This window comes from Pseudophryne corroboree, chromosome 1 (assembly GCF_028390025.1).
Source record: "Pseudophryne corroboree isolate aPseCor3 chromosome 1, aPseCor3.hap2, whole genome shotgun sequence".
Classification (NCBI taxonomy): domain Eukaryota; kingdom Metazoa; phylum Chordata; class Amphibia; order Anura; family Myobatrachidae; genus Pseudophryne; species Pseudophryne corroboree.
The window spans coordinates 1,091,440,516-1,091,455,445 of NC_086444.1; the positions used below are offsets into that span (position 1 = coordinate 1,091,440,516).

At 42.8% G+C, this 14,930-nt stretch overlaps 1 protein-coding gene and 1 long non-coding RNA gene across 8 annotated transcripts in view; one reads left to right on the forward strand and one right to left on the reverse strand.

Annotated features, from left to right (window-relative positions):
• The window catches only part of SLIT2 (slit guidance ligand 2), a 384,860-nt gene extending 370,366 nt beyond the window's left edge, over positions 1–14,494 (forward strand). For 4 of the 5 annotated variants that reach the window (XM_063921507.1, XM_063921524.1, XM_063921517.1 and 1 more), the window contains 4 exons: positions 3,357–3,505; positions 6,864–7,152; positions 10,181–10,392; positions 12,644–14,494. In XM_063921507.1, coding sequence (XP_063777577.1) covers positions 3,357–3,505; positions 6,864–7,152; positions 10,181–10,392; positions 12,644–12,885 — 892 coding nt within the window. In that variant the 3' untranslated portion in view covers positions 12,886–14,494. Of the gene's footprint in view, positions 1–3,356; positions 3,506–6,863; positions 7,153–10,180; positions 10,393–11,662; positions 11,695–12,643 lie in introns of all 5 variants that reach the window. The other variant, XM_063921540.1, reaches the window with a different exon arrangement.
• The window catches only part of LOC134927299 (uncharacterized), a 105,714-nt gene that overhangs the window by 80,348 nt on the left and 10,436 nt on the right, over positions 1–14,930 (reverse strand). For 2 of the 3 annotated variants that reach the window (XR_010177599.1, XR_010177598.1), the window contains exons 2-3: positions 7,081–7,192; positions 1,076–1,362 (exon numbers count right to left, since the gene is read on the reverse strand). This is a non-coding gene — a long non-coding RNA (uncharacterized LOC134927299). The remainder of the gene's footprint in view (positions 1–1,075; positions 1,363–7,080; positions 7,193–14,930) is intronic. The other variant, XR_010177602.1, reaches the window with a different exon arrangement.

The window sequence follows — 14,930 nt, forward strand, 5'->3', positions numbered from 1 at the left end:
CCTTTTTCATACTTAACGATCCACGTGGACTACGATTGGGAATAGTAACCTGTGCCGAGCGCGAGGCACCTTGCCCGAAGCTGCGAGGGGACACGGTGCACTAATTGGGGTTCCCCGGCACTGTACGGAGAAAACTACACCAAAAAAAAAAAAACATTAAAAACTCATGTCAACCTTTTGACCTGTCGACATACACAATGTCGACATAGAGACCCTGTCAACCTAGAGACCTTGTCGACCTAGTTACTGTCAACCTTGCATACCACACCCCCCTAAAACAATGAACTGGCTAAAAAAAAACATGTGACCCCTCACAACACACCCGTAGCCTTGTGGTTTAACCCATGACAGGCATACTCTGCCTTCAGTTCTGCGATCTCTAAAGCACTAGAGTGCCGTATTACGGCCCAGATTTAGCAAGCCTTGGACAGTGATAATTTGCACGGTGATAAAGTACCAACCAGTCAGCTCCAAACTGTCATTTTTCATACACAGCCTGTAACATTGCAGTTGGTGTTGATTGGCTGGTCATTTATCACTGTGCTATTTCTCACTCTCCAAGGCTTGATAAATCTGGGCCATACATGTTTAGCCAACTTTAAAATAATTTATTGTATTGGGTTATACTGTATGTGTCCTAATGCAGTTTTTATCAAATACAATACATACAGTAGGCCCAGATTTATTAGCAAGCCTTGGGGAGTGATAAATTACATGGTGATAAAGTACCAGCCAATCAGCTCCTAACTGCCATGTTACAGGCTGTGTTAGAAAAATGACAGTTAGGGGCTGATTGGTTGGTACTTTATTATCGTGCTATTTCTCACTCTCCAAGGCATGATGAATCTGGGCCATTACATTGCATGTCCTGATTGGTCACATGTGTTACAGACATGTATTTACAAATCATCAGACATAGGTTTTTTGTTTGTACTGAAATGTCATTCAAAACCAGCCGCCTGGAAACATCTGTACACCATGTAGAAAACACAATAGATGTGCACAAAGTTAATAACTGTGTCAGGTTACACGAGCACAAGAAAAGCTAAAAGTGACATGAGGCCTTAGTAATTACCTGGGGGTTGCTGTTATAAGCAGCAGATCAGCATTCTGGTTGATCCCTGTCCTGCTGGCTTGCGCCGGGTACACTGTGCTAGCCCATAATGCTCTGTTTGACTTGGCAGAGCTGCTGCAGCCTCCATGGTGCACTCAGATTCCCAGTGTAATGTCAGCTTCCCATGCAGTAATTCTTCCCGCCATTAGCAGATATTTGGGCAGAATTGTCCTTATGTGATTGGGCATGTTATGCGCGTAGCAACACCAGCCATGAATGAATGAATAAATCAGGAAGACACCATGGAGCTGAAGGCACAAAGCAGAAGTTACACAGAGTGACCCTTATGCCCCGTACACACTGTGCAATATCATTTACGCTTTGAACGATATTGTTAGTTTCTGAATGATATTGTACAATGTGTACGCTGCATCTGATGTACGATGTGCGATCCCGCGGGTCGCATGCGACGTTGTACGTCGGACTGCATGCAGTCTTGATGAGGTGATATTGTGTGGTTTTGTACTCCAGTAAAGATTTTGTTCCTAGACATCGTTTGACATGTTTTGTAGTGTGTACACACGATCCAATCCGATATGATATCTTTTGGGATAGCATAATGTGTACATAGCATTACTGTGCTGTTGTCCAGCTGGCATTAAATAGACTGGGTAGGGAAATGCCATTCTTACCATACACTCTCATACATTGTCTCAGCTGTCTGGGCGCACTGCATGAACGTAGTGTAACAATTGCTGTGACTTAATGACAGGGCTGTGATCACCTGGATATAGGGGGTCATTCCGAGTTGTTCGCTCGCAAGCTGCTTTTAGCAGCTTTGCACACGCTAAGCCGCCGCCTACTGGGAGTGAATCTTAAATTATTAAAATTGCGAACGAAAGATTAACAGAATTGCGATTAGACACTTCTTAGCAGTTTCTGAGTAGCTCCACACTTACTCGGCATCTGCGATCAGTTCAGTGCTTGTCGTTCCTGGTTTGACGTCACAAACACACACAGCGTTCGCCCAGACACTCCTCCGTTTCTCCAGCCACTCCCGCGTTTTTCCCAGAAACGGTAGCGTTTTTTCACACACTCCCATAAAACGGCCAGTTTCCGCCCAGAAACACCCACTTCCTGTCAATCACATTACGATCACCAGAACGAAGAAAAAACCTCGTAATGCCGTGAGTAAAATTCCTAACTGCATAGCAAATTTACTTGGCGCAGTCGCACTGCGGACATTGCGCATGCGCATTAGCGACTAATCGCTCCGTTGCGAAAAAAAAATAACGAGCGAACAACTCGGAATGACCCCCATAGTTCTTTCATTTACTCCTTCCAACAAAAAAAGAAAACATAAACCGATTAACCGATCATCGGCCCTCATTCCGAGTTGATCGCACATAGCAACTTTTTGCTGCTCGTGCTATCAACTTGACTCCGCCTATGGGGGAGTGTATTTTAGCATAGCAGGGCTGCGATCGCTTGTGCAGCCCTGCTATGCTAAAAAAGTTTCCTGCAAAACAAGACCAGGGTCAGACTTACTTACCCTGTGCGACGGATCCAGCGTCGAAGGACCCGGAATTGACGTCAGACATCCGCCCTCCAAACGCCAGGACACGCCTGCGTTCGCCTCGCCTGGAAAACGGTCAGTTGACGCCCCGGAACGCCTCCCGCCTGTCAGTTTTCTTGCGATCTCCGCTGCGATCACTTTTTCCGCTGGCGGCGTCGCAGCTGTCGCCGGGCCAAGATGCGCGTGCCCAATGTGGCCGCCGCACATGCACAGTTCCGAACAGTTTGCACTGCTGCAACAAACTGCAGCGTGCGAACCGGTCGGAATGACCCCCATCAACTGCTAATAATAGACAATGACATGAGTTGGACATAAATGCAAGTTGTGGCTCTATCTTAAGTATTTTTGCCTGTCTTTTTGCAGTGCTTCTGAGGTGGGAGTAAAGCAAAAAAGAGCAAGTAACTGGGCCCCTTCGGACAAACCATGCTGCAGTGCCAGGGGTGCAAATACATTTATGTATTCATGCAGGGTAAATACTGGCAGCTTTTGCATGTAGCCCACACATACAGGGCAGCTTTATTTTTACACTGCAATTTTAGATTTGGGTTTCACCCCACCCAAATCTGAATCTCTCTGCACACGTAACATCTTCCCCACCTGCATGGTTTTGCACAGTTACTTGCTCTTTTTGTTCAGAATTAGGACCAGTGTCCTTTATTATTATGCTGCATGAGTTGTGTGGCTGCCGGCATCATTGTAACACACCTTGTTTTCCCCTTGTTACAGTGTTGAGACAATAAATGATGGTCATTTCCACGTTGTGGAGCTTGTGAGCCAGGATCAGACCCTGTCGCTGATAGTGGATGGAGGAAACCCGAAGACCATTACTAATTTGTCAAAACAATCTTCTCTCGACTCCCCACTTTACGTAGGAGGTAAACGATATTGGCTTGTCACAGCACGGGGTAATAGGAACATTTATTTAGCCCATGTCTCTGTGATTAATACATGTGCTGGCCCCTGTATTGCACATCAAACTTCTGTTGAAGTGTATTGATCAGAACAGTAAGCAACGGCAAGCTTCCAAACAATAAGAGAATGTTCTAAGCCACTGTGTGGCTGGCATAACTCAATCACTTTATAGATAAGACAGAACAATGCTAGCGTACGCGCCACGCTTTATAAAGGGACAGATGAAACTAGAGACAGGCAATGATAATACAATATTAAAGCACAATTAAATGGGTAAATTAAAGCAATTTACATCAATTCCTTATCTCAATCTGAGAACTGCAATCACTAAAGGTCAGTTCATCAAAGTAATTAATCACGTAGGGTATGGGATGCCGGCGGCCGGGATCCCGGCGGTCTGCTTACCGAGGCCGGGATCCCGGACGCTAGAATGCTGGCGGGGGGGGGGGGGGGGCTAACGCAACAAAGCCCCTTGCAGGCTCGCTGCGGGCTCAGTGGTTCACTGCACACGCCACAGGTTCTATCTATCATAATGAGCTTTTTTTGCTTTACTTCCAGTGTTTTATACAGTACATAGGAATGTAGATGGCGGTGTTTATGGTTGCTATCGACATTCTTATGCATATAATCAGGGGCGGATTGGGAACAAAAAGCGGCCCTGGAAAAATGTGTACTAGTGGCCCCACTTGGGCAGCACCAGAGGTGTAAGGTCTAGCCATGGCAGCAGCACACTCCCCCAAGACTTTCCAGATAGTGGGGATGTCCAGCATCAAGGGGAAGTTTAATGGAAATAAAATTAAATGTTATGAGCACATTATATGATACACCTTTAGAATTTAGGAAACTATATACCGTATATACTCGAGTATAAGCCGACTTTTTCAGCACTTTTTTTTTGTGCTGAAAAAGCCCCCTCGGCTTATACTCGAGTCATGTCAGTGGCAGTGCAGTGGGAAGGAGAGACACGGAGGGCGCGCCTCTCCTGTGTCCCTCCTGCGTCTCCGGCGGCAGCGGCGGGTCTATTAAAGGAAGTACCCGTTCGTGAGCTCTGATTGGCTCATGAACCAGCACTTCATTTAACAGACCCGCCACAGCCGCCGGAGACGCAGGAGGGACACAGGAGAGGCGTGCGCTGTGCCCTCCGTGTCCCTCCTTCACAAGACAGCGCGGGAGCGGTGGAAGGTAAGTAACTGGCACTGCGGGAGCATATTTGGCACTTGGGGGGCGCATATCTGGCACTGAGGGGGCATATCTTGCACTATGAGGGCATATCTGGCACTGAGGGGGCATATCTGGCACTATGAGGGGGCATATTTGGCACTATGAGGGGGCATATCTGGCACTGAGTGGGCATATCTGGCACTGAGTGGGCATATCTGGCACTATGAGGGGCATATCTGGCACTATGAGGGCATATCTGGCACTGAGGGGGCATATCTGGCACTATGAGGGCATATCTGGCACTGAGGGGGCATATCTGGCACTATGAGGGCATATCTGGCACTGAGGGGGTATATCTGGCACTATGAGGGGGCATATCTGGCACTATGAGGGCATATCTGGCACTGTGGGGGCATATCTGGCACTGTGAGGGCATATCTGGCACTGTGGGGGCATATCTGGCAGTGTGAGGGCATATCTGGCACTATGGGGGCATATCTGACACTATGAAGGCATATCTGGCACTGTGGGGGCATATCTGGCAGTATGAGGGCTGTGTATGGCTAGAGCTGCATTTCCCACCCTAGGCTTATACTTGAGTCAATAAGTTTTCCCAGGTTTTTGTGGTAAAATGATGTGCCTCGGCTTATATTCGGGTCGACTTATACTCGAGTATATACGGTAATTCTTTAGAAAGATATATTTTCTTGCTTATTACACAAACCGTATCCCAATCACTATTCACTCAATCTTATATGTCAGCCAAGCAGGCAGACAGAGCATACACTAGATCATCTGCAATCACAGGCTAAGTGGCAAAGTCATTTTCATACATGAAAATAGTTTGGCATCTTATTCATTATGTCTATAAATAGGACCACATGTCCTCAACCAAAACAGGCCCCACGGGTGCGCCGGCCCACTGGGAATCTTCCCTGTAGACCCTATGGCCAATCCGCCTCTGCATATAATAAAGAATGGATGGAGGACAGACTAATATCTGAATGGATACATGTCAGCTTTTATCTCCACTTATAAGTAAATTGTTTGGAAACAACTATAATATATAAGTAAAAGGATCTGGACTTGCTCTGTCTCCTCCTGGCCTCTCACTGCTCTGCCTCCTCCTGGCCTCTCACCGCTCTGACTCCTCCTGGCCTCTCACCGCTCTGCCTCCTCCTGGCCTCTCACTGCTCTGCCTCCTCCTGGCCTCTCACTGCTCTGCTTCCTCCTGGCCTCTCACTGCCCTGCCTCATCCTGGCCTCTCACCGCTCTGACTCCTCCTGGCCTCTCACCGCTCTGCCTCCTCCTGGCTTCTCACCGCTCTGACTCCTCCTGGCCTCTCACCGCTCTGCCTCCTCCTGGCCTCTCACCGCTCTGCCTCCTCCTGTCCTCTCACCGCTCTGCCTCCTCCTGTCCTCTCACCGCTCTGCCTCCTCCTGGCTTCTCACCGCTCTGACTCCTCCTGGCTTCTCACCACTCTGACTCCTCCTGGCCTCTCACCGCTCTGACTCCTCCTGGCCTCTCACCGCTCTGCCTCCTCCTGGCCTCTCACCGCTCTGCCTCCTCCTGGCCTCTCACTGCTCTCCTCCTCCTGGCCTCTCGCTGCTCTGTCTCCTCCTGGCCTCTTACTGCTCTGCCTCCTCCTGGCCTCTCACCGCTCTGCCTCCTCCTGGCCTCTTACTGCTCTGCCTCCTCCTGGCCTCTTACTGCTCTGCCTCCTCCTGGCCTCTTACTGCTCTGCTCCCTCTGACCATTAATAATAATACTTTTCACTTTTCAAATCACCATGTTGCCAATTTGCGATATGTATATTTTAAACACAAAAATCTGGATATCTCTTTGTGCTGACATTCCATCAGCTTCTTAATTGCAGAATTTGCTTGGCATTAATTGGTTGCAAAATTATAAATCATTGTGAAGAGTTTATTAGTGGAAAGACTAAGGCACAAATGTATTAGCCTGTAGTAATGAGCTGTATTTAGGAAATAGCAGCAGTTATAAGTCAGGCTTGGGTAACTTGTAGAAATCCCTATGCTGTGGCTCTCAACGCTACAACAGGTTTGGCAGCATGCGATGGGATCTGTAGTTCCACAGCAGCTGGAGAACCACAGACAGTTGTGTATTCATATTTACAGATGTTATTAATTGAAATTGCAGGTATGCCCATAAAAAACAACGTTGCAGTGTTGCGGCAGTCTCCTGGACAGAACGGAACCAACTTCCAAGGCTGCATCCGGAACCTGTACATAAATAACGAGCTGCAGGACTTTAAGAAGTTCACTCTGCAAACAGGAATCGTACCAGGCTGTGAGCCCTGCCACAAAAAAGTCTGCCTGCATGGGACGTGTCTGGCTACAAGCCAGTCTGGCTTTACCTGCGAGTGCGACGGAGGGTGGACAGGAACACTTTGCGACCAGCAGTCCAACGACCCTTGTCTGGGAAATAAGTATGTCCTTCATGTGGATACATTGTATTACTCTTCACCTCTAGAGTCAGGAAAAATTCCGTTATTAAATGCCCTATAACCAGGGAATGTATACATAATTTAAATAATTGCAAACTTTTCTTTTTTCAGTTTTTCTAAGCACGTGCGACATAGAGGTTATTAGCAGCTATCACTTAATAAATGTGCCACAGTTTTTCCAGGACAGATCCGGTTCTTCCACTGAAAGTAGAAAGTTCCTTTCCCTGGAATTTAGACAACCTGAAAGTTCTTGTCACATGGGCGCTCTGCTTTCTCAAAATGAGTTGATGTAAGAATGATGCATATGGCAGAGGTTCACAAACTTTTTTGAATCACGGTGCCCTAGAGAATCAGAATTTTTTACACAGCACCCCCAGGCCAAAAGTTTCTTATTGAGAAATTTAGAAGAAATATTAAATTAAGTTAATTGTGTTTATATGTCATCCTTAGGTTCAATTGTGTGGTGAGGGACAGGATTTGTTTCTATTTGTACATATATTTTACAGTTGGAAACCACCAGCACTGGGTTTATCTATTACATTGACCATAAATAATTTGAATTGGTCCTGGACCACCAACCTGAGGCACCCCTGCAAGTGTCCCGTGGCACCCCAGGTTGCCACGGCACACAGTTTGAGAACCACTGGCATATGGTGTTTGTTGTCATTGCCAAAACAGTTATAAACATCTATGATGTTGTATCAGTATCAGTAGTTCCATTTGCAGAACTGCAGCTGCACACGTTGCAACGGTGGTAGGTCCGCCACCACCTGCTCCCACTGTCGTGTCAGTGAGCAATGTGAGACTGGAACCATGCATGACCAGGCTCCCTTGCATGCTCAAGAGAAACAAAGCTTGGTATGGGGTTTTGTGATGTAAGGTTCCACCACTGGGTAGGTCCAGCCATGTACCTGGGCTATGAATTGAGAGCCTCTGACTACAAGTGTGTTCATCTGTACCCAGGCATTACCAGCTCCAGAATCCCCTGCTCTGCTCATTCAGAGTATGTATCGGGGTAGGTTCCCAAACAGAAGAGTAGAGGTCTAGGGAGGATGAACAAAATTGTAAGGACCCTGCCACCTCTTGTGGCCACACATCCTACAGCCCTTTGTAATGAGCACATCGGTTGCTGGGAAAGTTGCTTTCTTCGAGATCATATAAAAGCCTCTTAGTCCCCCACGTGTTAGCTTGGGGCCAGACAGTGCTCTCAGTCACCTTCAATCAGGACATCACTGCAGTTATGTCCATTTGAAAGATAGTTTCTCAGGCAGCCATAACATCATACAGTACATTCATTTTATATTAAAGAGATATTCATGTTACCGCAATGTAGGTCATAAGTTAGGAACTTATAAATGAAATTAAGATGACTGAGCATCGGAATCCCAATGATACATCATGCTCTTTGCTGGAAGACGTTTTGAGAACAACACGATACAGTTTTGCTGTAGACAAATAAATCTCTGTCTAGCACACATTCCCTTTTATCTCTTGGAGAGCGATCTCCGATTCCTACATCTTGGCATACATTTTCTTATCAATTCTTTAATACTTTTTTTCAGCTACAGATTTGTTTACATCCCAGTGTCTCGCTCATTTCTACATAGTGGAATTTATGCCGCTCTGACAGCTTCCAGCTGAAAGATGTCCACAGTACCTAGCACATATGTTCCTCTTGGCAGAACCACGATATTGTTGGAGACAATTTATTTGTTTATTATAATTGCCGAGAAGGGTGTGAAATTCTCTAAAACATTTTTACAGAGGGAGGATTCTGGTAGGGGAGACTAGTAGCTTCAGATGGGTTCCAGATGTAGGACTAGTGTGTCAAATAGACTTATACCTTGTTCTCGGCTTTTCTGTCTTGGCGATCTAACACTCTATAATACCCCGGCCTGCAGTGCTAGATTACAAGGACGATTGTCTCTGGGCAGAACTTGTCCTGAATAACCAATGTCTTTGTGTGATCCACCAAGAACTCCTGTTCTCCAGGCTATTACTGGCGATATGTCAATTCCCATAAGGGCTGCTGTGGGTTAGTCTGGACTACATACGATTCTCCAAAGGGTTGCATTGTCTTTGCTTACTGATTTGGGGCTCTGCAATATAAGTAGACCTCACAGAACTGTATTGTCTTTGTATGTGTACACAATTATTATTACCAGTTATTTATATAGCGCACACATATTCCGCAGCGCTTTACAGAGAATATTTGGCCATTCACATCAGTCCCTGCCCCAGTGGAGCTTACAATCTATATTCCCTTCCACATATACATGAGCACACATTCATACTAGGGTTATTTTGTGTTGGGATCCAATTGACCTACCAATATATTTTTAGAGTACCCAGAGGAAACCCACGCAAGTACGAGTAGAATATATAAACTCCGCACTGGTAGAGCCATGGTGGCTGGTTTATTTGTTTGCCTTGCAGCTTTTTATTTCCCCAAAACACTCCCCAATCCCACCTCTGAGTGACCCTTGGGCCTAATTCAGACCTGATCGCAGCAGCAAACTTGTTAGCAAATGGGCAAAACCATGTGCACTGCAGGTGTGGCAGATATAACATGTGCAGAGAGAGTTAGATTTGGACGGGGTATGTTCAAACTGAAATCTAAATTGCAGTATAAAAATAAAGCAGCCAGTATTTACCCTGCACAGAAACAAAATAACCCACCCAAATCTAACTCTCTCTGCACATGTTATATCTGCCCCACCTGCAGTGCACATGGTTTTGCCCATTTGCTATCAAATTTGCTGCTGCGATCAGGTCTGAATTAGGCTCCTTAGTACTTGCCCAAGGCATTCTTGCCCCAGTCTTATTGAGTATGAAGTCTAAGGGCCTCTCTTCAGCTTAGGCCCAGAGGCTGCACTTCTATCCATCTCCCACCACTACCGATCTAACTGCATATCTATCTAACGGTGCTTACATAATGTACTTTATAATCTTCCTCTGTTCAAATGCATTACCACTTTGCTGACAGTGTTCTTCTCTCTTTATTTTCCAGGTGTATACATGGCACCTGTCTGCCCATCAATGCCTTTTCCTATAGCTGTAAGTGCTTGCAGGGCTTTGGGGGTGTTCTGTGCGATGAAAGTGAGGAGCAATTTAACCCCTGCCAGTCTATTAAGTGTAAACATGGGAAATGCAGGCTGTCGGGCTTGGAGAAAGCCTACTGTGAGTGCAGCGCTGGTTACACTGGGGACAACTGTGATAAAGGTGAGTCCGTCATAAACGTCTGATGTAAACTTGGGGAAGATTAAAGGAAACCTGTTTATGATAGTCCTGGTTATGAGGGTACTGTGATAATTGTGCTTTTCGGGAGGAGGAGGGGTGAATTATATTAGTTAAACAATGAAAAAAAAACTTACTTTTCTAAAAACATAAAGATGTATAAAAACCAACAATAACTTAATATGCTTTATGTTTTTATTGTGGAGCAAAGTATTTAGAAAAACCTTGCTAGATGGAACTGTAACATAAATGGACTATAGACATTGTAGTATTCTAGTAATATGAAAAATGTAGTCCCAATCGACAGTACTGTATTTAAGAGTGTGCATTTAAATCACTGAACTAGTAGTATCATTAACAGGGAACCAAAATGAAAAAGAAAGTTTAGGTTTATTATAGCAGAATGATAAATATTTTAATGTCATTGATTAGAAGTTTTCATTATAAAACCTGATACCAACCTAGTCTGACTTATATATTTTATTATACAGGTTGAGTATCCCATATCCAAATATTCCGAAAAACAGAATTTTTTGAGTGAGAGTGAGATAGTGAAACCTTTGTTTTCTGATGGCTCAATGTACTCAAACTTTGTTTAATACACAAAAGAATTAAAAATATTGTATTAAATGACCTTCAGACTGTGTGTATAAGGTGTATATGAAACATAAATGAATTGTGTGTATGTACACACACGTTTAATGCACAAAGTTATTAAAAATATTGGCTAAAATGACCTTGAGGCTGTGTGTATAAGGTGTATATGTAACATAAATGCATTCTGTGCTTAGACTTAGGTCCTATCACCATGATATCTCATTATGGTATGCAATTATTCCACCATAAGAAAAAATATGATATCCAAAATACCTCTGGTCCCAAGCATTTTGGATATGGGATACTCAACCTGTAGATATATATATATTTTTTTTACCAGTTATTGATATGATATTAATAATTACCAGGTTTTTTAAATTCTTTTACCATAAAAAAAAAATATTTGATTACTTTTTATTTTAATTGACCCATTTAAGTACTAGCACAAAAGTTAATAAGTTTGCAAGATTATTCTGTTTTTCTTCTTAATTGTCAAAATTAAAAACGCGCCACTGCTTCGTTAAATGAAAGCCACTGTCAGACTCTAATCTTCCTGCACTGTCCTGTTGACCTGCTGTGTCTGATCTACGTTTCTCTCTTCTGTAATGGACAATGATCCACACTTTGCTTATCGCAAATTCTGCTCTTCGCCCTTCAGCTTTCACTGATTTATCCCAGAGAATCCCGCAGGTGAGATGGTTGAGACACTGGGCCTGACTTATATCCTTCCCTCCCTCTCTCCTACCTCTCATTGTGGTGCCTCCTTCCCCCATACATCAATGTCTTCTCCTCTCTCTTTCTCCTCAGCTGGCATCTATTTATTTTGTTTTCATCACCAGTGTGACTGGGGAAGGGGGGAACAGTGATTAACAGATGGCTCATTTTTAGCTGTAATTTATGAAGCTAATGGAATGTAACTTGTATTAAGCAATAGATTGAATAATATTGAACGGGAGGTGTAATAAATTAAATTGCATGCTCTCTGAAACAGTTCCCTGATGTAAACAGAACCAGCTGCTCCAGTAGAGAACAGTGGATGTATATTTTTTATATTAATGAAAGGTTTTAGGCAACCAATTTTGTTGTCGCTGTAATAATGCTGTATTTATTACTTACAGACTATGAGAATTTTCGTACAATAATGGGTATTTAACAGTAGGAGAGTTAGAGGAGATATCCTTCCAAATTAAATATCCAATGCCAAAACACTCTTTCTCCAAAGTTTCCAGTTGGCAGTGTTTGTATGGGTGTAACCTCTGTGGTTCGGTAGATGTTAAATCCATCTGGTGCCTCTATCCTGTGGGTGACACTGATTCAAGTATTGACTAGATGGTGGTGGCACCTGTCCAGTCCGTACTCTTGACATAAGAGGTGTTGCCCAGGAGGAAGATTAAAATGATGTTGCAGCAAGAAGAGGGTGATACCTCCCGAATTGTGAGGCCCAGTTTATTGGTTCTCTGCCTATCTACTTGTGGGGCGAAAAAATAAATAACATTAAGTATTCAGGTTGGGCAGACATCACAAGTGCCACTACATTACTGTGCATGAATGGAATTAGAATATGAACATGTCTGTCTCAAGAAATAGTATTGTTTTAAAACAAAAAAACACATGGTCTAATTTCGTATTTTGCTTATAGAAATCTCTTGCCGAGGGGAACGGATCAGAGATTATTACCAAAAGCAGCAAGGTTATGCAGCTTGCCAGACGACCGAGAAGGTATCGCGACTAGAATGCAGAGGAGGATGCTCAAATGGACAATGCTGTGGACCATTGAAAAGCAAGCGACGGAAATATGTTTTTGAGTGCACCGACGGCTCCTCATTTGTGGACGAAGTTGAGAAAGTCATAAAGTGCGGATGTACAAAGTGTCCCTCCTAAATCTGTAACCGTCACAAGTCCCTTGAAGACGCTGTATTCCTTATGACCGTGTTGAACTAATTCGAAGTTGATAGTGGAAAATATTTGAATTATATTGTAAAATACAGAAACAGACTTATTTTTATTAAGAAAAAGAAAAGGACATTTTCCTGACTGGCAATTCAGAAATAAATAAAAAGAAGCAACAAATCTTAAACTACGATTTTTGTCAAAGAAGATAAGATGTAGAACAAACAAAGACATGAAGTCTACAGAGAGATTCTTTGACGGAGGGACATTGTAACTGTCGCTTGGTATAGTATGGTTTGCTCTGTGCAACTTGCTGAAGATAAAACTAATACTCAATGATTTAAAAATCAGGGGGGGCAATCGGCCCAGATAAGGAGGCATGTTAATTGGCTGCTACATATCCGCATTGTTGAGTATCGCCAATTGGAGAATCACATGAATATGATTAAATGGACAAGCTGTGAATGATAAGGGATCAAGTTAATTTATCCTTTTGCATCGAGAACACCCAAACTGAACAACTACTGGGAAGTTCTGGGATTTCCAAAAACATCTGGACAAGACCCATGACTGGGACTGAAAAAATAGCCCAGAACTGGACTTCTGGTTTTAAATATATTAATGTCACGTGATAGCACAAGAAGCTTACAGAAGTCTTCATCTAGCCCTTTTCCAGTATTATTTTTATTTTTATTTTTTTTGTAATATAAAAATTAACTGGGCCATTAGTAAAGAAGTCTGGTAGTTTTTTAATTAGGAATAATTTTTCAACTTCTAAGACAAAAAAAAAAGTTTATAAGCAGTATTCAGACTGAATGAGACATATTTATTGTACCGGAGTACATCATTCTTAACAAGTTTAGGTTATCCCTTTTTTTTCGATGCTTTAATATATATTAATTTATATTTGTCCTGATATTTTTCTATTTTGATGAACACAAAATGACTCGAAGTCAGGATTTTTCTTTTTTTCTTCTAGAACTAACATAGCAGATTGTGTTGGATGGTTTTGTTTAGTCCGGTATGTGTTCATTAATGTGGTTGTGTAATCTGCAACGTGCTTGATCCAGGGTACATGCTGAGAAATGTACAATAGAGTGTCTTTAAATTAGATACAAATAAATGATATAGAAGTATTTTTTCCCCTAAATATAATATAAATATAATGTATATTTACGTAAAACTAAACCTGTGTTGTAGGCTGACAAATGTCACTAGTCTATAGGAGCTCCCTAAATTTCCCCATAAAAATGTATCCGTTATTTAGAGCAGATTATACTGTTCACAATGGTGATTTTTTTGTTTTGTTTTGTTTTCCCCAATAATATAAATACCATAGTAATATTTGGTTCCCATGTTAATAGGCTGCTGCTAAAGAACAGTATATGATTGTTAATGGTTGGTAGTGGGCTGTGATCTCCTTTCCTACAATAAAGAAAACTGGCACTCTATACAAAAAACATTTGTAGAACTTTTTTTTTTTTTGTATTTACAAACAAAATAGGTGTACGATCTAAAATGCAGTGAGCTTTGTCTTATTCGGACTGATATCAGTAATGCTACTGATGTTTGTAAATTAAACAGATATTACTTCCATATTTTCTGTTTGTTTCCCAGTTGTCTTCTTGTACTTTCAAATTCTGCATGTGAATATATATGGTTTTAAATGGCAACAAGATCACTCCCGTCAGCAATTTTGTTTTTTACCTGTTTATTAAGCTGGCATTGTTAACATATAGCTGTACAGTGTCTTGTGTACATCTTGGGGATACCGAAAGTGTCTGCAGTCTTGCTGTATCGCGTAATTATAACATATAAGTCAACAACTAACTGCAGAGATTGCATGGTTACCTAGGAACCAGGTGGGATTACAGATATGAATGGTAACATATGTAATATAGATTTGAGTACTTAATTTCTATTAAATGTTTTAGAGTCTACTCATAACTGGAAAAGACCCTGGATTTTTACCGTGTTATTGCTATTTTAAAATAACCAGTTTCCCCATTTTTTAACTGGTACCATACAAATAATTT